Here is a 27,878-nt window from a genome sequence, read left to right as displayed (position 1 = left end):
CGTGACTGTGTCGTCAGCAGTATGTTGATGTTGTGTGGCAACAGCAGGACCGAGGGACGGAAGACGGTTTGTTTTTGTTCTGTTATCCGCCGTTCTGTCCCTCAAAACCACCTCATATTGAATTCAGTTCGCTCCGGGGTGTTAGGAGCGAGTATAACGACTTAAAAGACGCTCGAGTTTAAATGATAAGACGCGTTCAGAGTCGTTAAAACGGAACGGTCATGACGATCCTGCCGAAGAAGAAGCCGAACTCATCGGTCGGTGTGTCTGATCACCCCGAGGACCCCGACCGCCGGACTGGCTCCGACCAGCACCAGCACTCCCACGGGGTCCGGCCAGGTGCGAGGCCCCGCGCTTCCCCCCCACCCTGGTCATATCAAGCCGCTCCGCCGCCGTCCAGAGACGACAGGCGGACTGAATCCAGCTCCCGGCCGCAGCAGGCCTCTCCTCCGCCGGTGGGCGCCGGGTCTCCGGTTGGCCCGGGGGATGCGACGGGGATGGCGTGTGTGTCCGGGGGTCGGGCTGAGCTGTCAGGTGGGGTGGGATGTGGAGGTGGGATGGGAGGGTGCTGCTCGGGTCCTGGGCTCAGTAAGAGGAGGAGACAGGCGAGCTGCTCCGGTGGAGGGACCGGACCCGGGGCGACGGGGGGAGGAGGCGGCAGTGGAGGAGGAGGGGGTCCCAGTCCCGAGCAGGAGGAAGGAGCCGGGTATAACAGTGAGGATGAGTACGAGAATGCTTCGAGACTACAGTCAGAGGACCCAGCGACTGTAGAACAGGTATGAGGATGGAGGATGTCAACAATAGATATGTAGAAGGATGGACGGACTGATACATAGATAGATAGATAGATAGATAGAGACAGAAGGGACAGAACAATGAATGAATGAATGGATGGATGGATTTGTGGATAGATAGATATATAGATAGACAGAATGACAAGATAGTGTGGACTGATAGATAGATAGATAGATAGATAGACAGAGATGGAAAGATAGACGAACACTGAATGGATGGATAGATCTGTGGATGGATGGATTTATAGATAGATAGAAAGATACTGATTGTATAACTGAAGATGCATAATGTCAGTGACATACAATGACATGATAATTTCTGAAAGACTTGTGAGTTTTATATGTTGTGCCCTGCATTAATTGCTTTGTGTCTCAGTATAAAGATGTAATGCATCTTTTCCATTAGACTGCACTCAGCATGCATGGTATTACAGATGCAGAGGTTTGTCTAAAATCAGTGTTTTCCATTTTATTCATTTTGTTTGTTCATTTCATTCTGTCTAATGACATGAATAAAACATTAACCATTTATATAATCTTCTAAGATGTAAACAAATGAAAATATAGCAATTAGTTTACAATAAAACATTGCATTTTTATTCTTTGTCATATATGATGTTGCACAATAGAATAGAATAAATTAAAACCTGGATTAAAAATATGGTTATATGATGTTCCTTAAGATAAATGTATTACTTGTTACTATTATTTATTATTATTAATTATTTCTTCTGTGTAGTAGGGTGTTAAATGAACCCATTCATGAAAAAATTTAATAAATCGCTTCTGATATAACTTCCAAATTCAGTTTTGACACTATACTGTGACACTATAATTCTTACAAGCTCCCAGTGGATAAAACAATGCATGTCTTACATTATTAAACATTGTTAGGTTTGCTAGTTTAAGGACAAAATTGAAAATGATTTTGTCTTACAAAGGTAATCCACTACACTGTATTTTTATTGGACTTAAAAGTTAATTTAGTGGATGATTATTGATGCCTCAGTGCTCTGCAGAGCGATTTAGAAGGTCTTTTATTCCTGCTGCAGTTAGGTTTTTAATGAATTTGTATACATATTTGTATGTTTCTAATAATAATAATAAGAAGAATAATATCTGGTCAACATTACTTGAAGAGTTTTGATATACAACACAAATTCAAGTGACCTTTGGTGTTATTGTTATTATTTCTCTGACCTACAAGCCTATCTTTGCCCAAACATTGACACACATTATTGGTATCTTCTGCAATCCATGTAGTCCAATTCATGATCAATTTTGACCGACCAATCTGATAAATAAACCTGACCTTGTTTGTCTACAGGAGTTTTGATGTTGCTTGTGTATGAAAATGTGAGCTGCCTTGTGGTGCTCTTGGCAATTTGAGAACTTTAGCTGTGCAAAATAAATGGTAGCAACAAATGAAAGAGTGTCTGTTTGTCAAGCACATTATAATGAACCCCCACTGTGTCTATTCTGAAATTCTGCCTCTTTTACAGCAGGAACACTGGTTTGAAAAAGCACTCCAGGAAAAGAAAGGATTTGTCATCAAAAAAATGAAGGAAGATGGTGCCTGCCTCTTCAGAGCTGTTGGTGGGTACACTATTAACCACCTGATCTGCACTTGAAGTCAAACGATTTAGATGTTATCTAATTCATCTGTTGACCATCATCTAGAACAGCTCAGCATAATGCCGTCTTAATTGTGTATGTATGTGTAGTGAGATTTATTTCACAAAGAATTAGTTTTTCACTGTATCTGAAATGTTGAAATATTCATCCTGCACAGTATACACATTTTCTATATGCACAGAATACCCAGAAGACCTACTACTTTTGTTAAATTGTGCTGTTATATAGAAATACTCTCACAATGCAATGTCCTTTGTGACAAATTTAAGTTCTGATTTGTTATGATCTGTACACTATACTATATGTAAACTACTGTTCAAAAGTTTGGGACCTATAAGGTTTTTAAAATGTTTTTGAAAGAAGTCTCTTATGCTCACCAAGCTGCATTCGTTTGGTTAAAATACAGTAAAAACAGTAATATTGTAAAATATTATTATTATTATTTAAAAAATATTATTTCTATTGGAATATATTGTACAATGTAATTTATTCCTGTGATCAAAGCTGTATTTTCAGCATCATTCCTCCAGTCTTGAGTGTCACATGATCCTTCAGAAATCATTCTAATATACTGATTTGCTGCTAAAAAAACCCCATTTCTTATTATTATCAATTTTGAAAACAGTTGTGCTGCTTAATAAAACTGCGATGTGTATTTTTTTCAGGATTATTAGATAAATAGACAATTTAGAATTAAGAATTACATCTATTTGAAATATAAATCTTATATAACATTAAAAATTAATGTAAAAAAATTAATTAAAAATAATGATTAGTTAAACTTACAAAATCTACAAACTCTTTAACAGTGAATATATATATATATATATATATATATATATATATATATATATATATATATATATATATATATTTATATATATATATATATATATATATATATATATATATATATATATATATAGAAAATAAAGAAAAGTGCTAGTATTAGTTGGTTAAGTGCTGCCGAAAAAGTGGTGTGAAAAAGTGTTGACCTCTTTCCTGATTTCTTATTTTTTGCATGATTGTCACACTTGAATGTTTCAGATCATCAAAAAAATTTAAATATTAGTCAAAAATAACACAACTAAACACAACATGCAGTTTTTAAATAAAGGTTTTTATTATTAAGGGAAAACTAAATCCAAAAGTGCATGGCCCTGTGTGAAGAAGTGTTTGCCCCCCTGTTAAAACTGTGGTTTATCACACCGGAGTTCAATTTCTCTAGCCACACCCAGGCCTGATTACTGACACACCTGTTCACAATCAAGAAATCTCTTAAATAGGACCTGCCTTACAAAGTGAAGTAGACCAAAAGATCCTCAAAAGCTAGACATCATGCAGAGACCCCAAAAAATTCAGAAACAAATGAGAAAGAAAGTAATTGAGATCTATCCATCTGGAAAAGTTTCTAAAGCCATTTCTAAAGATTTTGGACTCCGGCGAACCACATTGAGAGCCATTATTCACAAATGACAAAAACATGGAACAGTGGAGAACCTTCCCAGGAGTTGCCGGCCGACCAAAATTACCCCAAGAGCACAGTGACTACTCCTCCAAGAGGTCACAAAAGACCCCACAACAACATCCAAGGAACTGCAGGCCTCACTTTCCTCATTTAAGGTCAGTGTTCATGACTCCACCATAAGAAAGAGACTGAGCAAAAATGGTCTGCATTGCAGAGTTCCTAGATGAAAACCGCTGCTGAGCAAAAAAAACATAAAGGCTTGTCTCAGTTTTGCCAGAAAACACCTTGATGATCCCAAAGACTTTGGGAAAATTCTTTGTAAACTGACGAGACACAAGTTGAACTTTTGGAAGGTGTGTGTCCCATTAGATCTGGCGTAAAAGTAACACAGCACTTCAGAATAAGAACATCATACCTACAGTAAAATATGGTGTTGGTAGTATGATGGTCTGGGGCTGTTTTGCTGCTTCAGGACCTGGAAGACTTGCTGTGATAAATGGAACCATGAATTCTGCGGTTTACCAAAAAATCCTGAAGGAGAATGTCCGGCCATCTGTTCGTGACCTCAAGCTGAAGCGAACTTGGGTTCTGCAGCAGGACAATGATCCAAAACACACCAGCAAGTCCACCTCTGAATGGCTGAAGAAAAACAAAATGAAGACTTTGGAGTGGCCTAGTCAAAGTCCTGACCTGAATCCTGTTGAGATGCTGTGGCATGACCTTAAAAAGGCGGTTCATGCTTTACAACAATTCTGCATAGATGAGAGGACCAAAATTCCTCTGTGACAGACTCATTGCAAGTTATTGAAAACGATTGATTGCAGTTGTTGCTGCTAAGGGTGGCCCAACCAGTTATTCGGTTTAGGGGGCAAACACTTTTTCACACAGGGCCATGTAGTTTTGGATTTATTTTCCTTTAATAATACAACCTTCATTTAAAAACTGCATGTTGTGTTCTCTTTAATATTTAAATTAGTTTGATCTGAAACCTTTAAGTGTGACAAACATGCAAAACAAATAAGAAATCCGGAAGGACACTTTTTTTCACACGACTTTGTGTGTGTGTGTGTATATATGGGCTGCATTATGTGCTATTTTAATTCATTTAATTAGTTATGGCTCTTGATTTATTAAGCTCAACATTTAATTAAAAATACTATTTTTTTCTTTCCTTAATACGTGTTTATGATCTTCGAAATCTGGGAAGTCGTTTGACTCCTACCCTAAGGTTGTGGGTTTGAGTCTTGGGCTAACAGTACCACGACTGAAGTGCCCTTGAGCAAGGCACTGAACCCCGAACTGCTCCCCGGGCGCCACAGCATAAACGACTGCCCACTGCTCCGGGTGTGTGTGTGTGTGTGTGTGTTCACTGCTGTGTGTGTTCACTTTGGATGGGTTAAATGCAGTTAAATTCTGAGTATGGATCACCATACTTGGCTGTATGTCCCATCACTTATCCTACTTGATTCCACTGCAAACTTGCATTCAGTTCTGAATCAATACCTACCTTTTTTTTTTTCATTGAGGATTCAGGAAGAGATAATTTTATGGAATGAATTAGTTTGCAAGTTTATTTTCATGTTGACTTTAAGCAGTGTGCTAAGAGCATAAAGTTCATCAAAATATATGTAATGATCAACCTTAAGCCAATTTAACAGTAATGTACATGTGCCTGTAGAGTTTCTGAGCAGAGACCAGAACTTCCCTCTGGGTGGCGCTATACATCTGAAGTATTCTGCACTGTATAATGTGACACCATGCTATGAAAGTAGTGCTCTGTTACACTTAAGTTTTAACTTCTATTTTAATTTCTTGCATTTCTGCTTATCTTGGTCATAAATTAACCCTCTAGTGTCCACTAAAGTGGACGGATCATTAAAAGCCATTCTGACCTGACCACTCAAGGTGTGATTTCTGCACCCAAGCCACTATGGGGTTCACCTTTAACCAGTTCCCATAAGTCTACTTGACTGTCCTCATCATATTTTATAGTGGTTCTTTATGGCACTATAAAATCAACATGACTGATCCTTTCAGAACCATACAATTGAATTTTAATTCAGTAATGCATTTCTTTGTAGTTTAACTGAAAATGCATCTGGTTACTGTAGTGGATGTCATATACATAAAATTATATATTTGTTTACTGGGATTTTTCCCTTAATGTTTAGCTACTGTCTCTGAAACCACCATTGAGTGGCATCTTACCCGGTTTCCTTTTTCATTCTCTCTTTCATGTCTCTGTTTCCTTTTCTTGCTCTTCTAATCGCTCTCCTCTTTCTCTTGCATGCACACATTCGTTTCATGAATCTTTTTCCTGTTCTCAATGTACAGAGGTCCTTGTCCCTTGTGTGAGTTTTATACAGGATTGGATAGACAGGCATGTGATGTGTTGACCTACATGAAGCGTTCCCATCAGGGACATTGTGCCACAGTTCTTGCACCACAGGTGTGAAACTATCCATCTCCAAACAATCACTTGTGTCAAACAATACATGTTATATATCCGGCCAGATGGTAATAATGTGCTCACAGATCATCATAACCCAGGCTGGGATAGTTTCGTACAGGACGCTGTTGAGTTGAAGTAATAGATACGAATATTAGAATATTTGGAGATCCTGTTTTGACACTTCAGTCTACTTAGTAGACTAACTACTACTAACTAACTAGTTTCTTGCTCCTTAAATTTAGCTTTATATTTTGCTGTGAACTAGGGCTGGACCATAAATTGATAACTCTAATTATCACAATATAATTTTCCTAGATAAAGTTAATTTGATAAATGGTCGATATAATGTTAATGTTCATGCACCAAAAGCGGAAAGAAACGGCGTAATACTAACTCCACCATGGTATTGTGACAGAAATATAGGATATTCATATAAAATGTTCCTGTATTATTAATTTAGACATGTTTTAAATGAGTAACGGAATATAGTTAAAAAAAATTCTGTTATTAATCTATGGTGTTTCTGCATTTATACTAGATATATTTAAACTATTGTTTTTCATAAAAATACCTAATCATATAGTTAATTTTACCATGGTATTGAGGTTATATGTGTGATCGATTTAATGCATAATTTATTAGCATTTTGAAGAATAACATAATTTCCACCCATGACTCTGGGTTCCCTTTGTTTAACACAACCGAACCTGATATTCATAGTTCAGAGTTTGCAGTAAAGAGGCGCATGCTAGCGTGCGAATGCTTATGCAATGTTTGCAAATTGGTTTGCAAATGATTTTCCAAGGTATTTAATCTCACAGAGGCTTGGATCCTGAGGTCTGTTGAATGTTCATTTATGGTGGTGTTGTAGACTACCAGATGAACGTTTGGCCAAACCTTCTTATTATTCAGTACTATATTCCATCTATCTTATATTTTATGCTCCGAATGTTCTTGAAAAACCTGCATCCTGGGAAGCTTTTAAACAGTATTGAAGGATTTTGCGTATACAGAGATGGACATTTATAGACTGATTTTTCAATCTCAAGCCTAAAGATTTTTTTAAATACTATTTATGAATTTATATGCAAAGCTATTTACATTTACATTTATTCATTTAGCTGATGCTTTTATCCAAAGCGACTTACAATTGCTATATATGTCAGAGGTCGCACGCCTCTGGAGCAACTAGGGGTTAAGTGTCTTGCTCAGGGACACATTGGTGTCTCACAGTGGATTCGAACCCGGGTCTCCCACACCACAGACCTGTGTCTTATCCACTGCGCTAACACCACCCCATTTACAACAACAGAAGAAAAATGCACATTTGCCTAAATTAAATTTACCTGCAAAACTTATATCATGCATTCAAGCAGAAGTCTTTAGATCATTTAAGATCATGAGAAACCGATTATGTTCAAACTTTAGACTGGAAAATACCAACCCATCTGGCATGAATTAAGGACAATAAATGGAAATAATGAGTGTCCGCTGGCTACTTCATTCTGACAGTTTCTGATCAGACCCGTCATATTATACCACATCAGGTGGGAGTATGTTGCATTTTTACTGAAAATGAGCACTAATGTGGACACATGTTCACACACACATCTGTGTTTTCGGTTTGATAGTGAGAATTCTGCCGCTGCGGTTTCAGTATTGGTATTGCAAAGAAAAGCTCTCAAAAGGTTTTGTGGTTTCACACATTTGCCGTTCGATTGGCTGAAAGTAGAGGAATCTACCAATCTACACCCTTCAACAACTGTTGTAATACACCACTTTAGTGTGGTTTTAGAAGGCCACGTCCCAATTATAAAAACAGTTTTGTTGTGAATCACTAAGTCTGAATCACCACATCCTGTCGAAAACTTTGGAGGTATTCTGTGCTGATGTAATTGTAGTTGGGAATGCACTTCTCCTTTGTAACCCTGGATCACATAACCAGTATTAAGTGTACATTTTCTCAAAATTTAGATTTATGCCTCATCTGAAAGCTTTCCATTGATGTGTGATTTATTAGAATCTGACAATATTTGGCCGAGATACTACTATTCTGAAATCTGAGGGTGCAAAAAAATTGAAATACTGAGAAAATCGCCTTTGAAGTTGTTCAAATTAATTCTTAGCAATGCATATTACTAATCAAAAATTTAGTTTTGATATATTTACGGTAGGAAATTTACTTAATATCTTCAAGGAAAATGATCTTCACTTAATATCCTAATGATTTTTTGGCATAAAAGGAAAATCTAAAATTTTGACCCATACATTGTTATTTTGGCTATTGCTAAAAATATACCCCAGTGACTTAAGACTGGTTTTGTGGTTCAGGGTCACCTTTATGATACGTGGGAAACCGTGTCACGTGTTAGATCCCTGCCCTAGCTCCAAGCATTCACTGTCCTTTCCAGTGCTGCTCTGCTTGTTATCCAGAGCACCTCCCCTCTTTCCAGAGCTCGACCTTGTCTTTAGTGAACGGGGAAGCAGTTGACACCATTACTAACACACACACTGGCTGTTTACTCTCAAGAGTGGGGTGACCTGACCCGGCCAGCTAAACAAACACTAATTAGACTCTTCAAAACAGTTTAACCATTGTAGTTTACAGACTTTGGCTGTTAATAGCTCAGCCGTCTGATGTGAATGCTTGTCCACAGGTCAGTGGGTTAAAAGGTGCAGATTCTTCTACTGTAACTAGAGCCTGTTTAAATATGTTATTTTTCCAGCCATCTATTGAAGATTAAAGTTACACGGTGGATCGTAATCCTACACTGGAGGAAGTTGAATGTATGTTCAAGTAACAATGCACCTGTTTGTTTTTGGCTTGGATTTGCACATTTCTTCTGAAATGCAATGGGGCCGGCTGTGCATTTGATTAAAGACTCCATTTTTCCAGGCAAAATTTTGCTATAGTGTGATAAAGTTTTGTATTTGAATAAATATTTAAAGAGCATAGTTATGGCTCTAAAATCTTATTGGATGAGCCATGTTCAAAGTTGTTTTTTTAACCTAAAAAAACACTTTTAACCTGACATCGTTTGAATTGTTTACTTCTACGTCAAGTGTATTTATCTACAGCTATGCTAACCAACTCTATTACTTAATAGAATAATTGTTTATATTGAAAAAAATAATTTGAAAGTGTTGTCTTTATGATGCTTGATGATTGCGAGGATGCTGTTATTGTTAACTTAAAAATAGTTTTTGGTAAATTAAATGAAGCTGAAATAAAATATAAGAAATACTTAAACTTAAAAAGCTAACTACTGCTAAATGAAAATTAATTGAAATATATATATATATATATATATATAGAAATGACAAAAGTAGATAACAAAAATAGTACAATTAAAAAAAAAAATTACATGAAAAGTTATATGGTGTAGTTTATTATGTAGTGATGTTTGATCAAACTTTTAGTTGCAATGCACAGCCTACAGTTGCTTCTTGCTTTATTTTAACACTTTCCAGGAACTTTTGTAGAGGGTATTGCAACAAAACCCTTTTATATGTGTCATCTAGGCTTTTGTGTCCATTTCTTCAGAATTTGGGTTAAATATATGAACTTCCTTTTGTCAAGTCAGTTGTTGTTTTCAATTTCCCCTCAAGCAAGATGCTATTTCAGGAACAAGTGTTATTTTCTCTGATCTGTCTGAGGCGCCCTGGCAGACGTTAAATGTTGATCCAGCCTCACCTGGAGCAACACTAACCTCTACCTCACATGGCTAAATAAAATATAAAATCCCCGTCGTATGCAAAGTGCATTCCAACGAAAGCCCTGTTTATTTTCCTCTGCACGCACCGTAGGATCTCTTCCAGATACCTGCTTCAGTTGTAAACAAAGCTGTCTGGGCTGCATTCCTCCCTTTTGCAGTTCGTCATCTTGTGATTGTAGATCAGATGCCAGAAATGCCATAACATGATTTGATGGAGCGGGAAAGGCGAAGGTGTGGCTGAAATTACTTTCTCCAATATTAATTGGTGGTGTCTACCCACCACGCCCTTGGGTTCTTAAAAGTTTAGTTCAACCTAGGGATGGGTGATAGGACAAAAAAAACATTTTTCAGGGACAGTAGGTGTATTTAGCAAGAGATAACAAATATAAAATGAAACACTATATACACTTGACTGCATAAATTATATATTGATTTTTATTAACTCTTTCCCCGCCAAACACAGAATTTTCTGGGTTCCCGCGTTCTCGCTGTTATACTTTCGGGAGTGCTATTATGCATCCTGAAAAAAGTGATTTTGTTTTTAATCAAAATGTTGCTTTTTTTTTTTTTTAAATACAACTTATCTCCATTCCAGTGTTGATAAAAAAGAATGCTTGAAGCTAGAATAAAACTGATTTCTTTTTTTTGTTTGTTTAAAAGTAGAGGCTCTGTTCTATATATTCATAAAACAAAATATTCTGGGGGCCATGACATTTTTGTGAAAATCATGAAAAATGCTGGCGATGGCTGGCAAGTTTTTTCAAAAATGTTAGTGGCGAAAGAGTTAACGCAACTGCATTGAAGTTCTTCAGTCAAGAGCAGTGATTGATTTTTTTAATTTACTCATTCTTAAGAGTTCTTTTCTTCTGTTGAACAACCTAGCACTTGCTGGTCCCCAGTGACTTCGTTAGTAATTTTTTCCTACTATCAAATTCAATGGGGACCAGCAACTTTTGGTTACCCACATTCTTCAAAATATCTTCTGTTGTGTTCAGCACAAGAAAGAAAGAAATACAGGTTTGGGACCACATTGAGTGACACAGAGTGAGTAAATAATAACAATTAAAATTTTGGGGTGAACTATCCCTTTAAGGACAAGCGGTAGCATGTTTAGTATTATTAGAGCCTGTTTGCACCTGGTCACTTCATGTGTTTTCTCTGATTTGATAGTTATCCGATCATGAAAAGACCTTGTGTAAATTCCCTCCGAAACACTTTAAAGGCAGCTTTGATCTTGATAATAGCTGATGATGAGTAAAATGCAATGCCTATCTGTTGCTTTTGTTGATGTGAACTGTTACATTTTGTATACATTTGTATACAGTTTTCTTTTTTTATAAAACTTGAAGTAATGAATTTTAAACTTTCATAAATCTTCAAATCAGTCAGATCAGAGCAGATCATCGCACTGGATGATTGTGGATGTGAAATGTGAAAAACATAGGTCTTTTTATTGGTCCAGCATAATATTCCACTCCTGGACAACATGTACTCTGGCTTTGTGGCAAACATGGAGCAAAGTTTGAAGCCATGCTGGTATCACTGGTTGCTACTAGATTTCTTTTCATTTCATTGATCTACCCCTTCTAGGACAGGAAAGTACACTTCTCAACATAAGCACCGCTCATGTAACATCTTTTTGGTTTCTGTGAGACGGGAAATGGTATAGATTTTGAGGATGTTGACTAGTTTGATCCTGCCTAAACCAGCAAGCTTAAGTTGTCTGACAATGAGCTGTAGAGCAAAAGTCAAGAAGCATGTTACGATTCATCTATTGCAAATGCTGTTTATAATGTCCGTTTAAACGAAAACTGTTTTGAAACTCAGTTGTAAAATGGTCTCAATCACTTGACTCGCAGACGGTGGTTGTGATAAGACCGTCTGCACCCTTTAACTTAGTTTTCTCAGTCATAGCTGCACAGTGAACTTTTGCACATCTGGAACGCAGATGTTCAGCCAAGTCTCCCCAACTTTCACCTAGACACCATTAAGACTGTAAGAGCTGCATCTTCTCTTGCCAGTGTACAGAAAACATTGTCATTACAATCTCTTGGCGTCATTTCATACAAAACCAAGCTGTTGATGAAATCGTATGGACACATAATTCAAGTCTGGAGTTTACACTGGATTTTCAGTGGTCCTCTATGTCCTGCTTGTAGCGTGCCAGTAGACAGTCTCGTGAGCATGAATGAGTGTATGTAACCGTCTGTGTGCTTCTGGAGCAATAGTAAGCTCTGTGTTACTCAACACCCTCATGATCATCGGCTGAATTTTCTGACACTAATGTAACTCAGTTCAGTCCGTACATAAGCCATTCTTTGAAATCTTACTGTACTTCTTCGTTTGTGATCTGATCCCCCTCATTGTGTTTGAGAATCAATATGTATTGATCTATATGATCATAAATCAAATCACGATGCCTGTGCAACATCGTGATGTCTATCAGCCATGGCATCGTCTATCGACCCAACCATAGTTTATTGATTTAAAGGCGCAATATGTAATTTTTCTGCTTTAAAAATATCAGAAATCACTATATCTATGTTATATATATATTTTTAGTAGTGTACTTACATTATTCTGACAGTTTCCACAAACTTTAAAATCCGGAGAAAATAATAGTTTAATTAGAAGACATGGCACGTTTCTTTATTTCTGTTTTGTCGCCCGTCTATGGCGTCATATAAACTTTATCTAACTTCCTGCGGAACCGCCAAATACAAAGGTGAACAGAAGCAAAGACGAGACGAAGAAGAAAAAGTAGTAGCTAGCCTTGATCGAGACTATTATATTTTATATTTATATTGTTTATATTCGTATTTATACCTCAATCAATAACTTAGTTATGAATCATGATTATGCTTTGCCTGCACGTTCTGTGAAGCACAAACGCACGGGTGAAATAAATGACCCGAGATGGTTTTGGGACAAGAGAAGCAACAAGACACGGGTAAATATTGGAGTTGCATTTCCAAGATAGAGTTTCGTGACAAGCTGAAACTACAGAGAGATGCCGAACTCGCTTGCATTCTGATAAACAGGTATGATCCATTCAGCTAACTGTATCTATCCGTATATTTTGTGAAACTACGATGTCTTGTGTAAAACGCAGACGGACTAGCTTACATGTATAGTGTAATGTAAATCTACATTTGTTCTATATCTAGCTGAATAAAGTAGCTTCAAATGCAGTTCACTATCTTGTTCGATATCATAGTATAAACGTAATTATAATTATTAACGAAAGCCGACCGGGTTTTTTTAACATATATTACTACTAGCTAGATGGAATATTGATTTGATAGGGGTCTCATAATTCATATATCTCTCCGTTCGAAAAGACGTGATTGTCAACATACTAAGTTAGAATGAGTGAGGAATGATAGGGAGCGACAGAGCGCAGGTTCCAATGAACAACAACTCCGATGAGCCTACGCTCTTTCCCGACGTCATCAAAGTACGTCTTATGTTATTATTTTGATTGAGTGCCCCCTGGTGGCCAACAATCCCATACTGTACGTTTAATAACATGCATTTGCACAATATACATTGGGATCCAAAAGTCAGTGACCACTAGCAATCAAATAGGTAACACAATTTGTTTGAGAATTTGAATTGCTTTAGAATATACTTTCATGACAGCAGCCGATTTTAACTGTGGGTTTTCATATTTTGATCCCCACTAGTTTGGTATCGGTTGCTGTTTTTTATACTGAGCTCCTGTTCAAATTGGCAATTGCATTTCTCTTTAAAGCATCCATGTTGTTTACATGTGACACGTTTCCTGCTGCTGAAATATGTGAATGAAGCTCCTAAACTCACGTAGGGTGTGTAAAGTTCCTGGGAATCTTCAAATTTGATTCTTCTAATTCAGATCATTGTGATGTCACAGCGGCTCTGCTTTTGGAGGATAAACCTTATCGATGACCGCCAGACCTCAAGGGCAGGTCTAAGCTCTCTGTTTTGTAAGCTGGGCCCGCCTCTTTCTCAGAATTGAGACACTATCTGTGGCCTACATTGGTGGAAGTGAGCTTGTGGTTTTGCTCTTGCTTGGTGGACCTTTACTCTTCTCATTTCTCATGAATTCTATCAGCGGCATCGCTCTTTCGTGGTAGACCTGCCCAGTGAATTTCTCTTTACCGCTATTTTTAATCGACTGTCAAACTCTTTTCATCAAGCTTGTCCGCTGGCTGCAGAGTGGTCATCCGCTCTCTTTTACTGTTGGAAAACCTCCTATTTGCAGGGTGATCGTTGCAGTGGGCTAGTCATGTTTTCACCGCAGTTGATACAGATGCTAAAGGTTGTCATCATTTATTCACCCTTATGTCAGTCCAGACCTGTAGAAGATATGTAGAAAAGTGTTTCAGTGTTTTTTTTGTCCATGAGATAACTAATTGACGTCCAACAGCGTTTGCAGCCCAAAATTCAAAGGTTATCGATATGGCACTTTTTTGTCTATTAGAAAGACTATCAACATAGAAACAAAATAAAATATTTCCACATGATAGTGCATGATAAAATGTTATTAGTGCAGCTTGCATAAAATGGATGCAAAATATCCTGTAGACTTATCATGTAATTTTTAAAAGTGTCTCAGCATTTGGACCCCAACATTCTTCAAAATTGGTTTTGTGTTACAGAAGGTCATACAGGTTTGGGTGAGTAAATGATGTACAAACATAAAACTCCATTTGTTGGGAGTTTTGAATATCCCTTTACCCAAAAGTATAAATGTTGAAGATGCAGTTTAGGTCAACATGGGCTATACTTCAGGAAATATCTTTCCGTAGTACTCCTCATTGTTTGTACATGCAAAAGTTCCAACCGAGTACAAGGCAGCAACTCTTATTTTGATAGTTAAGCTGTTTGTTATTCAAATCTGGGTTGAAATCAGGAAAAAGAACCAAGGTAGGTGACATGAGTCAAAATAATGCAAAGGAGTGAAGGGAAATCCCTGACTCTCCCCCGCGGCACCCACTGACAACGGGTCTGATTATCCACTGCACTGTGCTGTAATGAATGGAAATGATAAGACAGATGCAAATTCCAACAACAGGCCAAATAGGGAACCAAAAGCAGACCAAATCTCCAGCTGCTGATCTCCCCCTTTGTTTGACCTGCTCTTCCTACAGCTTCAAATGTCACGGTACTGATTTTATCATATGAACCTGTGTCTTAAAGGCTCACTGAACCTATTTAGAAAACAAAAAGCAAAGGTTTTATTGTCCTAAATGCAGATTTTTACTTGACAAAAAGAAAAAATTCAGAACTAAACCATAGTGCTGCTCGGAAACCATTGACCTTCAAATGAACACATGTCCAGGTGTAAGCATTCATAAATGGGCAAACCTAGGAAGTGATATCTATAGCTAGCTCAAGAAAACAACATGGACCTGCCAGAAAATGTCAAGTATTGTTCTTGTTGGGAACAGAACGACAGGTTCTTTCAGATTAAATGAATATCCTAAGAGGCACAGAGCGTTCCCTCATTGCCTGACTTGTGCCAATTGCAGAGTATTATTGCAATAATCAACTGTTCTTGTAAATTAAATAATATTTTATAAGAGTTTTTGCTATAGGATATTCAACCAGACATTGAACTAAACCAAAGTCTTTTTTTACCAATGACAACGTCTTCTTTCTTAAACACCTGATACCACTGTATCAGATAACATATTTAGGCGGGTTGACAGGGCCTCTTCAGGGAACTAAAAAAGTGCAAGTGTCTTTAAATAAAGCACCTGTATTGATGTGTTCATTTGAACTTTCTTTTAAAGCATGTTTTTTTTTTAGCGAGGCAAGTGCAACTTCCTTAGTCTGTTCAGAAGTGTCACAACATAAGTAGGCCTATACTGCGAAAGAGGAAATTGACTAAGAGATTCTCAGAATCTTTGCGGCAAGTGTTCATGTGACTAACTGGAATGCGCTTTGAGGCTGAGGCTCATTTGCATATTTGCTGCTTTTGGAAGGAAAAGGTGTCAACCTCTGAGCAGAGCTCACACACCCGTTTGTTTACATCTGCACCATATTTGGGCCCGTAGTCTTGCTTTGAGTCATTGGCAAATTAATGCATATGAAATGCCCGCCAAAAGTGGTTTGCGGAACGAACCATGTAGCCTTGCATGCATGCATGCATTACAGAATTTGCCTATCAAACCATGCTCAAGATTACTCAGTAGTTACTTGCACACTGTTATTTTAAAAGGTGCAATGAACAATATTATGCATTAAAGTTGTGTTACTTTTATGTCCCAAAAGTGAAGAAATAATCGTAACAAAAATGAAATAATTTCATTGAATACAGTGTGTGGCCTGAAATGTATTCAACAAATGTATGCAATGTGTACATTGCGTGCAGTTACATTTCTAAATTACTTTTCATTTTGCAGAGACACAACAAGTGATTGAAGAACGTGCAATAAAAATGTTTTTAACTCTTGAATGAAAATGAATGAATGCAAAGATGAAGTTGTGTTTATTTGCAAATTACCCTGCTATCGTCGTCTTTCTACAGCTGATCAGGTTTACGGAGACCAAGATATGCACGAAGTCGTCCGCAAACATTGCATGGATTACTTGGTATGTGATGTTCTTTCTTTGGGATCATCTGACTGTACAAAACCTGACCGTGTTCTAATTAAATTCATGCTTTCTGTATGATTTTACTTGCAGATGAAAAATGCAGATTACTTCTCAAACTATGTGACAGAGGACTTCACTACATACATCAACAGAAAGAGGAAGAACAACTGTCATGGAAACCATATTGAGATGCAGGCTATGGCAGAGATGTACAATCGGCCAGTGGAAGTTTATCAGTACGGCATAGGCGAGTCGAATTTGCATTACAGTGTCCATACATTTGAATTATGGACATTTAACTATATTCCATCATGCAAGTACCTTAGTAAATAGCGATGACCTATTTGAGAATTGTTTCATGGATTTATTGGTGTTGCAATGAATTATATTAAAATGCAATATGATTAACAGTGTTTGTGATGCATGTTGATCTTATATTGATGCATAAGTAGATCTTGCTCCTTGTTCTATGAGTTTCTGAATGTTATTTTGATGGTCTCTTTTAGAACCAATCAACACGTTCCATGGCATCCATCAAAATAATGACGAGCCAATCAGAGTTAGTTACCATCGGAACATTCACTACAACTCTGTAGTGAATCCCAACAAAGCCACGATCGGAGTTGGGCTCGGACTTCCTGCCTTTAAACCAGGGGTAGGTATCTGCAATCAATCAATCATTTAATAAAGTATTTTTACTAATTATTTTATTAGGACCACATTACATTTTTTTTTAATTGTACAACTTACAATTACAGATTTTTCTTTTTGAAAGACTTGTAGTAAGTTAAAGTGATCTGCTCTGGGTGAAGTGGGGGGAAACATTCCACACGTCCGTGGTTTTGAGGGAGCCCAGTTTACAGCACACTGTCTTGTTTACGTGCAACATGCCTTGTGATCATTTAAGCTGGGTAGATCAAAGAAAGATCATGGCTTCCTATCAAAAACAGAGCCGCAGTGTGTGTGTGTGTGTGTGTGTGTTTGTGTTTGTTTGTTTGTGTGTCCTGGAGCTCTCCGACTAATTTGTGACTAAGAGGGAACACTGATGTGAACATTTCCATTATCACTCTCCTAAAGTATCAATCAGTAGCTTTGTCATATTAACAACTTGGAGGCATTCTCCAGAAAAGCTTGACAAAATTTGCTGGATGAAATGTATTATACAGTTAAAAAGTGTAGAGCTATTATCTTCTAGCGCTCCCCCATATCACTGTCAGTTAGTTTAGTATAATAGTCTTTCCAGATGGGGAATGAGTACACTGGCAGTACACTGAGGACATGTTGCACAGTGAGAACAGCAAGAGAATAAAATCGATAAAAACCTTCAAATGCAGAACATCCAATCAGAAACCCTGCGTTTTATGAGATGCGTTCTGTATTTCTGAGATATGATGGTATGCATCATCCACTCTTAGAAAGTGTTTGTAATAAAAGAAGTATTGCTGAATTAGTGGACAGTTTTTTTTTTCCTGTTCCAACAAATCACCTCCTCTTCAGGGCACTTGAGCAGAAGCTATCTCACCTGTCACCTGAGGGGCAACGCTGTGGCCTTTGACCCCTTCTGTCTCTTATGATGAACATGACAGACTGATGCGATAATAAGTGTACATACTATTTTTGTCATAACTGCCTTGACGGGAGTTCAGCACTAAATGTCAAATTTCTAAAGGTACAATGTTTTTTTTAAAGTTATTTTTTTAATAAAAAATGTTGCACTCGCTTCGGAATACTATCAAGTATTGTGGAGATTTGTGAAGTTCATCAGCCTAAATGTTGGATGTTTACAGTTGCTGTCAAATGCAGAATGCAGTCAAAACTCTACTTTCGGACAACTTTCTGAGATGTCTTTTGTCCACTTTAAGAAAATGATTTTTTGCTGAATTTGCATATAGGGGGAAATTTTTGTCCTGTTCCCATGAATTAACTCCTCTTCAGGTTGCTTGAGCAGAAAGCATTCTCACCTGTCACCTGAGGACAAAACTGTGGCCTTTAATTCCTCTTCTGTATATTTCTCTCTGTCTCTACGCAGTTTGCAGACCAGTCACTCATGAAGAATGCCATTAAAACGTCAGAGGAATCCTGGATTGAGCAACAGATGCTGGAGGACAAGAAGAGAGCCACGGATTGGGAAGCCACCAATGAGGCCATAGAAGAGCAAGTGGCCAGAGAATCGTACTTACAGTGGCTTCGAGACCAGGAGAAACAGGCACGGCAGGTGTGAAACCTCCGTTTTCATACTTATCCTACTTCGTGTCTCATTCGATCAGAATCTGTATTTCTACAGATTCGTGTAGAACATGATTGTCAATAGGAGTTAGTGTATAACAAATACTTTTGGCATCATAACATAATCACTGTAATGTGTAATGCTGATTGCACAGGAATTATTTCTGAAAGTAACAAGCAAGCTGTGATGCCTGCTTCATTGGTTGAGATGCACATACCTAAGACTATCGGCTACTCACGTGCATGCAGACTATGTGGTTTGCGTTTCACACTTCAACCAGCTATGAACAAGACCCTTCTTCACAGAAACAATAGGCTTTCTTATAAATCACATTTTGAACTCCCTTACAAGCAGCAGTATATCAGAAAGAAATTAATAAAAAAATGTGCTTCTGAATTGAATAGTCATTTCATCTAAGCGAACAAACTTTGAAGCTATGAAGTGCCTGTTCACTTATCATTTGTGAATGAACGTGTTTACTGTTGTCCCTCCCTCAGCCTCGCAAGGCCAGTGCTACGTGCAGCTCCGCCACGGCTGCGGCCTCCAGTGGTTTGGAAGAATGGAATGCCCGATCCCCACGACAGCGCAGCTCCGCCCCCTCTCCGGAGATTCCTGATCCTTCGCACTCGGACACAACCGCAAAGCCCCCCTCCCCGGCCGGAATGGCCCATGCACTATCCAAACCCCCATCACCCTGTGCGCCAGGTTTGTTAGCAGTGTTTTGCAATAAGGACAGTGTCATTAAAACTATCAGTTTAACTCTATGATACATTACCTACAGCATTTCCTCCAACAAGCTCATTTATAGAGTAAATGATGTTCACAGATAACTCAAATGATAAACTGAAATTATATTTTGCTCAAAGAAAGCCTGTTCATACAGTTCAATTTCTGTTATGTACAATACCGTTTAAATGTATTTGGGGTCGGTAAGATTTTTAATGTTTTGGAAATCTCCTCTGCTCACCAAGACTGCATTTCTTTAATAAAAAAATACAGTAAAATCAGTAATATTGTGAAATACTATTACAATTTAAAACAACTCTTTTCTATTTGAATATATTTTAAAATGTGATTTATTTTCTTGTTATTCAAAGCTGAATGTTCAGAATCATTATAGCTTTGTATATAAACATAAAAATGCATTACCATTATTACAGAAATGATCATGGTACTGTGCAATGGTTACTTAAGAACACTTATTAAGCAGTCCAAATGCATTACAGTAATTAATATTTTTGGGTAATTTTGCTTAATTTAAATGCCAAAAATCTTCAAAGGTTTCTTTTCTTTTTCCAAAATATGTTGTGTGTGTGGTCTTTTATGAAAATCGCCAAAAAAAAACAACACAGCAGGAGAAGCCTTATACATAGAATCTCAATCTCTGAACTTTAGTGTTTTTTTATTTTATTTCCTGTGTTCTGTCTCGCCGTTCAGGTCCCAGTAACCAGGCTTGTGTTGGACCAGACAGACCCACCTCATCTTCTCTGGTGTCTCTGTATCCAGCACTGGGCTATCGGGCCATTATGCAAGAGATGTCCCCCACTGCTTTTGGTGAGTAAGTGGAAGCATGCTTGCCAATCCGTCTAGCTGTCCTGCCTGATTCAGTATGAAACAATCCAGCGCTCAGGAATGCCATGTTAATCACGGCGCTCACTTGCCTTCCTCATGCATCTCACACAGCTTAAATCTGTGATGTGATCCATGTGATTCAGCATGGAAATGTGTGAAATGTACCCAGCACTCATGCAGAAAGCAGCATGTATGTATAGTCATTGTGTGGAGTTAAATACACTTGATTCCAGCTGAGATGTCCAGCTACTGTTGACATCAGCTAGAGCTTAAGAAGATGCAAATATGGAGTGTATGTTTTTCACAATTTTTAACTCTTGTAATGGATATACATCAGTCTAAAAAGCTGCACACACATACTCATTTATTATTGCCTTTATGCACAATTGAGAATAATGGTAAAGGTATTCAAATAATAAAATATATACATTTTATGAAGTTCCTATTTATGTTACACACTTGTTACCTGATTTGGTTTTACTATATCATCAGCCTTATGTATTAAAAAATGTAAAAATGTTTATAAAGAAATTAATTTACAGACAGTACTGGACAATTCAATAATTTTTGAAAGTCTCTTCTGCTCATCAAGGCTGAATTAATTTGTTAAAAAAAATACATAAAACACAGTAATATTGTGCAATTATTGTTTTCTATTTTAATATATTTTAAAATGTAATTTATCGCTGTGATACAAAGCTGAATTTTCAGTGTCACATGATCCTTTGGAAATCAAATTTACTGTAATGGAAAAAAAAATACTGTTCTTTTAAAGTTTATTCCTCATATAATCCTTAAAACAAGTTTCAAGAGAAACAAGAAAATAATAAGAACCATTATTAAAAATGGAAGATAACTGAGCAGAAAATCAACATATTAGAATGATTTCTGAAGGATCTTGTAACACTTGAGAAATGATGCTGAGAATCCAGCTTTACCACACCAGGAATAAATTACATTTGAAAGTATATTTAATTAATGATTCTTCCAAACATTGGAAGCGTATAAAGTTATCTATAAAACTAATATCAAACATTTGAGCAGAAACCTTAAGATAAGAAATCATGCCAGTCATGTGTTTTAGACTTGTAGTGTATATAATGTGTTTTTATCTATGTAAGCAAACCATGATGTGTTTTGTTGCTGTTGTTTTGCAATAGGCCTAACAGACTGGGAAGATGACGAGATACTGGCTTCCGTCTTGGCCGTGTCACAACAGGAATACCTCGATAGCATGAAGAAAAACGCCATGCATAGAGCACCTTCTCCAGACAGCAGTTGATAAAGGAGGGTTGAAGCACAATCTGCACCCAAAGCAGGAGGCAGAGACATGGGATCAATCCAGTCACATTCTCTCCATCATCATGCAGTTCACACGGTCCTCTCATTCCTCCCCCCATCCATCAGTCCATCACTGGCCTCAGCCATTCAGCAGTTATGGCCCATTGTTGTTGATACTCACCTTACCACTCCTTTTCTTTCGTATGCCATTCACCCCATCACTGGACTTCTTAAGATGCATGTGAAAATAAACATGACTGATATCATTATAGAACACCCGGGGAAGCAAAAAGTTATTGAAAAACGTCATACTTTATCCTCTTAATTAATTAATATAATCTTGTTTTATTTTCTTGTTTGGGATGAAAATACTTTTTTTTTCTTGGATTAAAAAAAAAGAACTTTCTGAAGAAATATACTTATTTGCTGGCATACTTTTTATACAGTCTTGATTTCTTTAATATATTAGTAAGTTTTGTTTGTGATTTATGTGAATATGCAATATTTTTGATGACTTCACTATTGATTTCAAATGTGGAAACAGTTTTATTAAAGAATGAGGTGTGTCTGAATTATATTTATTTATGTAAAAATGCACACAGATGGAATGCAATGCTGAAATCTACCAGGCAAGTGTCTCAAAGGATCATTGGGACATTTCAGTATGGCAAGTCAGGGTTGATATCTTCAGAAAGCATTATCAGACACCATCGTTTAGCTATTAAGTTCCGTTTTTCTTGGTATATCATCATGGAGACAAAAACTTTTTGTAAATAGCTGATGTGGGACTGTCCCACATGCACAAACCTCAAAAAGAGTCATTATGCCCTTCGAACTGATCTAAGATCATCCCTACTTATATGTGCAAATGTGCACAATGTTTTTAGTTAATGACTGTTGTTTCAACTACACTATTTAGTATCTACTTTTTGACTTATATATTTTAATTACTAGTAAACAATCTAATAGTGACTACTATGTTTTTAATTTTCACTACTAGAAAAGCAGCACATTTTGCCATATAATTCTATGTGAGGATATGGGGTTTAGATTCACTTCTAAATTAAATGCATTACAATTGCACCTGGTGCTTCTTCCAGTTTTTCTAGTTCCCCCAGTCTATTGGTTTAGTAGTAGTAAAATGTATTAACTGCTAGTATCTATTTCAGTTTTATTTACATTTAATAATGAGATGCTAGTATCTGTTTCAATTGTAACTAGTGGCATTTATCTCTGAGAACTGCTTTTGAAAAATTATACCTTCAGAATATTCAGAATGGTTATTTCGTGATTTTCTGTAATATTCTATTAGAAACAGATGGAGTTTATTGCATTAGTGCATGAGTGAATTCAAAATGTACACGTTAAAAAAAAAGAAAAAAAATCGAAGGTATTCCTGTCATTGCGCGCGCGCGCTCTTTCTGTGGGTCGTTGGGCGTAAGAGCGAGAGAGATTCTTAGAATTCTAACCACCACTCATTAATATTCATTTGGTTAAATTGTTCAGCGATGTGATTGGCTGTCAGTTCAAAACACTCCAAGCATGTTGGGCGGGTTCATTAGAGTGGGCGTGTTTAAGCATGTAAACTTAAAACTACAAACTGAGATGATTCAGAAGTGTGCGAGTTGTTTGAAGGAGACGCTCACTGCAAAAGGAGGAATTTAAATTGAAAACAGTGACGAACCATAACAGAATACCATGGACATGTTCTGCTGAGGCGGCTTACAATATTATCTGAAGATATCCCTTCTTTATTTTTAGCAGGGGTTTTTTTTTCGTATAAAAACTGAAAATGTTGGATAATCGGATTGTTGACCTGCGTTTAGATCAGCTGGAAGACGTGAGAGCGAAAAATGGTAAGTTCGCTTAAATACCGAAAAACAACAATTCACTTTCAATTAAATCATTTTAAACTTAATAAACACATTAATATGTGCTTGTGCAAAATTTATGTTAACCTAGAAGCCAACATGAATCTTTATTATATTTAATTGTGTTATTTATTATATTATTTTTTTTTTTTTAGCTAAAGAACACTTTGAGAAGCGATATAAGATGGGAGCCCTTCTGGGAAGCGGTGGGTTCGGTTCTGTGTTCTCCGGACAGCGCCTTTCAGACGGACAACAGGTAAGAATGATACACAATAATATAAAATGCAAACATTTGGATATATATCTTCATGAATTCCTCCTCTAAATTACATTCATTATCTTTTTTAGGTCGCTATTAAACAAATATCCCGTGATAGAATTCAGCAGTGGGCCAAACTGGTGAGTAATCCTTCATATCAATACAAAAGTTTTTGGTATTTATAAGACTTCAAACTAAAATGACGTTAGTTTCGTCAGGATCTTGAACATGCAAACAATGAAGTCATAGAAACAAGAATTATAGCGCCCTCTTCTGATGTTTTGGTTGTTTTACAGTAAGTGACGTAGGCATGTCGATATGGATTTTTCAGAACACCTACGAGGGAAACTTAAGCGGACTTTCCCATATGTGTCAGGACCAGTTTAATAGTAGACTTAATCAATTAGATATTTTTGGTTTCAAAACAAGAAGTATATTCAAAGGTCCAAAATATGTGACAGATAAAATTGTAGTTCCCCCTGCTTTTTTTTTTACCCCTGCAATAACATATGTTGAACTTTTCTTAGGAATTTTTTAAATATAACGTCTTTTCCAGTGGAAAATAATCAGAATCCAAAGTTAACAATGACTTTTTTTTATTTTACCCATAGCCTGGTTCAGCAAACGCCGTCCCCATGGAGATCGCTCTCCTGCTGTGTCTGGGCGGAGGGTCCGGGTCGGGTCACCGCGGCATCATCCGGATGCTCGACTGGTTTGAGATGCCAGGTCAGGAATACCTCATTGTGTTTGAGAAACCCCAACAGTGCCAGGACCTGTTTGACTTCATCACTGAACGTGGGGCCCTGGAGGAGCCCATTGCACAAAGGTACGAAAAAGCAACAGCAATGTCTTTTGGCATTCGATTCTAACCGTAAACCACGATACTGATGAGAATCGTCTTTTTCAGGTTCCTCAAACAGGTCATTGAAGCCCTGCAGTTCTGCCACTCCGAGGGAATTGTGCACCGGGATATCAAAGATGAGAACATCCTCATTGACACCCGCACCGGAGACATCAAAATCATTGACTTTGGATCTGGTGCTCTACTGAAGGACTCCATTTACACTGACTTTGAAGGTAAGGCAGCTTTAGGGTGGCTACTGCATATGCATGAATGTAATCTAATGACTCTTGTTTCTAATGACCTTCCTGTGTATTTAGGAACACGAGTCTACAGCCCTCCAGAGTGGATCCTCCACCAGCGTTACAGCGCTCGTCCGCTCACCGTGTGGTCACTGGGCGTACTTCTGTTTGACATGGTGTGTGGAGACATTCCCTTTGAGAGGGACGCTGACATAGTACGAGCCACTCCAAGTTTCACTAAACGCATTTCCAAAGGTGAGCCTGCAAGCAGATTGAATTCTAATTTCATAGACAAAAAAAAAAAAAAAACAAGAATGCAGTTTTGTGTCCCATTGACTTCCTTTTTTTTTTTGTCCATACCATAGACTGTTTGGTACCATCATTTTTCCAAATATGTTATTTCAAATGTTTGAAACTGCATTTTTGAGCGAGCTATTCTTCAACAAGATGACACATAGGCTTATTATATTGTTTCCCAATTTATCAAATTGATACAATTTTTAATGGGTTGTCCTGTGCAACATTTTATTCTTGTTTTGTGCATTTGTACTTGTATAACTAGCAAATGCATTACATTATGGAAATCAAATGGGTTGCAAATTATGCAAACACTGTTTCAATGTAATCACTCTGATTTGTTACTTAAGGACATTTACATTTGTGCATTCACTTACAACAGAACCACATGAGCAGTTCGTCATAGAGCCAACAATATTTGTAGTATACAATGGCAGGTTTATTCAACATTTATTCTTTCATTTCAGAATGCCAGTCTCTGATTTGCTGGTGCCTTTCATACAGGCCGGAGGATCGGCCTAGTTTGGAGCAGATTTTGCAGCATCCTTGGATGACCGAGAGCTCTGAGGACATGGGATATTTGCAAACGAAAAGCAATATTAAGCCAAGCCTTTAAATCCTGAAGGACTTTGGTCTTGATTCAGAACTTTCAAACACACTGTTTTGCTTTTACACTGGACTTCCTGAACTCTAGTTACTGGTTTCTGGATTCATCCTTATTTATTTTTTTGTGTGGCTGCCTTCAACGCTCATGTTGTGTCATATGGACTTGGGATCTATTCTTCTAGAAGCCCAGAATAGCCCTGGATTGCTGCAGGTTTACTTGATGAATGAATATTTCCCACGACTACAACCATCACATCTCAATGCAACTTTTTTTTTAATTTATTGGTCATTATTTATTTTCTCAGCCACGTACTAATTTATTTCTGCAAGAAGTCTCAGAAGCAGTAAACTGTGTTCGTCTTGATTGTTGAAGTTCTAACTGACTTAAATGACAGTATGTGGGCCATGATACCTGGTTTTACAGGTTTCTGTTGTACATTGATATTCTCTCCCTGTTCTAAGGGGTTTCAAAAAGACTTTGGATCTGCTTTCCAGTCTTTTGACAGGAGGCCTGGCGGAACAATAATTTAGGCTCATGCGGATCTGTTCCCATTTATCAACACACACACCCTCGAAGAAGGTGCGACAGAAGAGAAGAGGAACATTCCTGTGGATCCTGTTTACTCTAAATCAACTGATTCCCTAGATGGATTCCTCAGAGCCATTACTAAGCCGGCTTTTAGTTTCTGTCTGTATTGTTTGAGAGATGCCTGCACTGCAACTTAAAGAATGTTTTCAGGACGCTTTGTACTGATTGAACTCAGATATGTGTCAGTTAGTTGGAAGTTCCCAAATGTCAGCATGTTAAGTAATGTCAGGAGGATTTCAGCCACTAACCCAGTGTTGATGTTTACCAGAAGGGCCTATGGGCTTTTCCTCAGCGTCTGATGTCATTATAACACACCAAAGAGGTCTGCTTACTGTCTTATGTGAGGTCAACATGCATAATGGCAAATTTATTTGAATTCGATTTGAAATTTTTGTTTGGATACAAACCAGCATTGATATGTTTGAATTCTTTGATTTGAGATTAAAACATTTAAAGTATGCAAATAGGACCTTACCCCACATTACATGTAATGCATCCATGTGAACACTGCGGTATTCTGTTATCAGGTTTTTATTTCATTTTGTGTTACGAAAAATAATCCTTGCATTTTTCACTTGGGTTGGCACAACAGTTTTGCTGTAAATACTTGTGTATTCAACAATGTGCTGTGGCTGTTGTCACATCATGTTTAATTTAAGAGATTCTATGAATAAAAATATAGATGTGGAATATCTTTATTTAACAAAACATCGGTCTTGTCTTTTTTCATCCATCTTCTGTTCATGCAAATAAGAAATACAAAGAGAAACTGCTGTCATATCAGTGATTAGATACAAATGTTGATCATAGTTTTCTGTTCATTAAGTTCAAGGCATTTTTAAACAGGCCTCTCCAGTCAAACCATTCAGGTTAGTTATTCCCGACAGTTGAAGCAGGAATCTGTTGAACGCACTGTTGACCAATACAGTTCAGACATGGTACATAATCAATGCCCTATTGAAGCAGGGCAAAGCAATGCATGGACAAAAGGCCTGTAGGGACCACATCAGTAGGAAAACAAAACCAAAATACAATACATGTCCCAGAAAAAGAGGATACCCAAAATTTGGGAGGGAATGTGGGAAATAAACAGATGCCATTCGCTTTATTAGAAGTTGGTGTGACATCAGAATGATATTCTGAAACTGATATTTCAAGGTGAAAAAAAATGACATGCAGTTGGTTGTGAAGTCTCAGAAAATTGCACCTGTCCAGAAAACATATTTGGCAACAGTGAATTACCCTCTTTAAGCTCTTGATGGTTTGGTATCATGATAGTAAACATATTTGTCACCCATATACTTTTTCTGTGTAGTGATGACATGGTATTCCAAGGTAGTTTAAATAATGCATGGTGCTTTTTGGATTCAAACAAAAAGTACTAAAAAGTACCATTGTGAGCATCATCATATAATCTTTGAGAAAGTACCGTATATTACCTTCTGA

General features: G+C 37.3%; 2 protein-coding genes across 3 annotated transcripts; both read left to right on the top strand.

Annotated features, from left to right (window-relative positions):
* Positions 1–22,299, top strand: LOC128018942 (OTU domain-containing protein 5-A). 2 transcript variants are annotated; one of them, XM_052604840.1, is made up of 9 exons: positions 1–776; positions 2,297–2,390; positions 16,580–16,644; positions 16,738–16,894; positions 17,154–17,302; positions 18,677–18,862; positions 19,372–19,579; positions 20,312–20,428; positions 21,607–22,299. In XM_052604840.1, the coding sequence occupies exons 1-9, from the start codon at positions 222–224 to the stop codon at positions 21,726–21,728; spliced, it is 1,653 nt and encodes a 550-aa protein (XP_052460800.1). In that variant the 5' UTR covers positions 1–221; the 3' UTR covers positions 21,729–22,299. The 2 variants fall into 2 exon arrangements, with proteins under 2 accessions (XP_052460800.1, XP_052460801.1); XM_052604841.1 differs by lacking the exons at positions 1–776; positions 2,297–2,390 and adding an exon at positions 14,139–15,211.
* A 1,026-nt stretch (positions 22,300–23,325) lies between these two features.
* LOC128018944 (serine/threonine-protein kinase pim-2) lies at positions 23,326–27,140 on the top strand. The gene is made up of 7 exons (XM_052604843.1): positions 23,326–23,583; positions 23,754–23,854; positions 23,947–23,997; positions 24,469–24,683; positions 24,765–24,934; positions 25,019–25,195; positions 25,705–27,140. The coding sequence occupies exons 1-7, from the start codon at positions 23,520–23,522 to the stop codon at positions 25,851–25,853; spliced, it is 927 nt and encodes a 308-aa protein (XP_052460803.1). The 5' UTR covers positions 23,326–23,519; the 3' UTR covers positions 25,854–27,140.
* Positions 27,141–27,878: the final 738 nt, after the last annotated feature.

Source organism: Carassius gibelio, chromosome A8 (assembly GCF_023724105.1).
Source record: "Carassius gibelio isolate Cgi1373 ecotype wild population from Czech Republic chromosome A8, carGib1.2-hapl.c, whole genome shotgun sequence".
NCBI classification, from domain to species: domain Eukaryota; kingdom Metazoa; phylum Chordata; class Actinopteri; order Cypriniformes; family Cyprinidae; genus Carassius; species Carassius gibelio.
Note: the sequence above shows the minus strand (reverse complement) of the source record. Positions and strands in the feature narration are given on the sequence as shown.

Coding starts and splice junctions, on each gene's coding strand:
- LOC128018944 (XM_052604843.1), top strand. CDS start 23,520: ATGTTGGATAATCGGATTGTTGACCTGCGTTTAGATCAGCTGGAAGAC. Junction 24,684..24,764: donor GAGGAGCCCATTGCACAAAG/GTACGAAAAAGC, acceptor CGTCTTTTTCAG/GTTCCTCAAACAGGTCATTG. Junction 25,196..25,704: donor CACTAAACGCATTTCCAAAG/GTGAGCCTGCAA, acceptor CTTTCATTTCAG/AATGCCAGTCTCTGATTTGC.
- LOC128018942 (XM_052604840.1), top strand. CDS start 222: ATGACGATCCTGCCGAAGAAGAAGCCGAACTCATCGGTCGGTGTGTCT. Junction 777..2,296: donor ACCCAGCGACTGTAGAACAG/GTATGAGGATGG, acceptor CCTCTTTTACAG/CAGGAACACTGGTTTGAAAA. Junction 2,391..16,579: donor CTGCCTCTTCAGAGCTGTTG/GTGGGTACACTA, acceptor GTCTTTCTACAG/CTGATCAGGTTTACGGAGAC.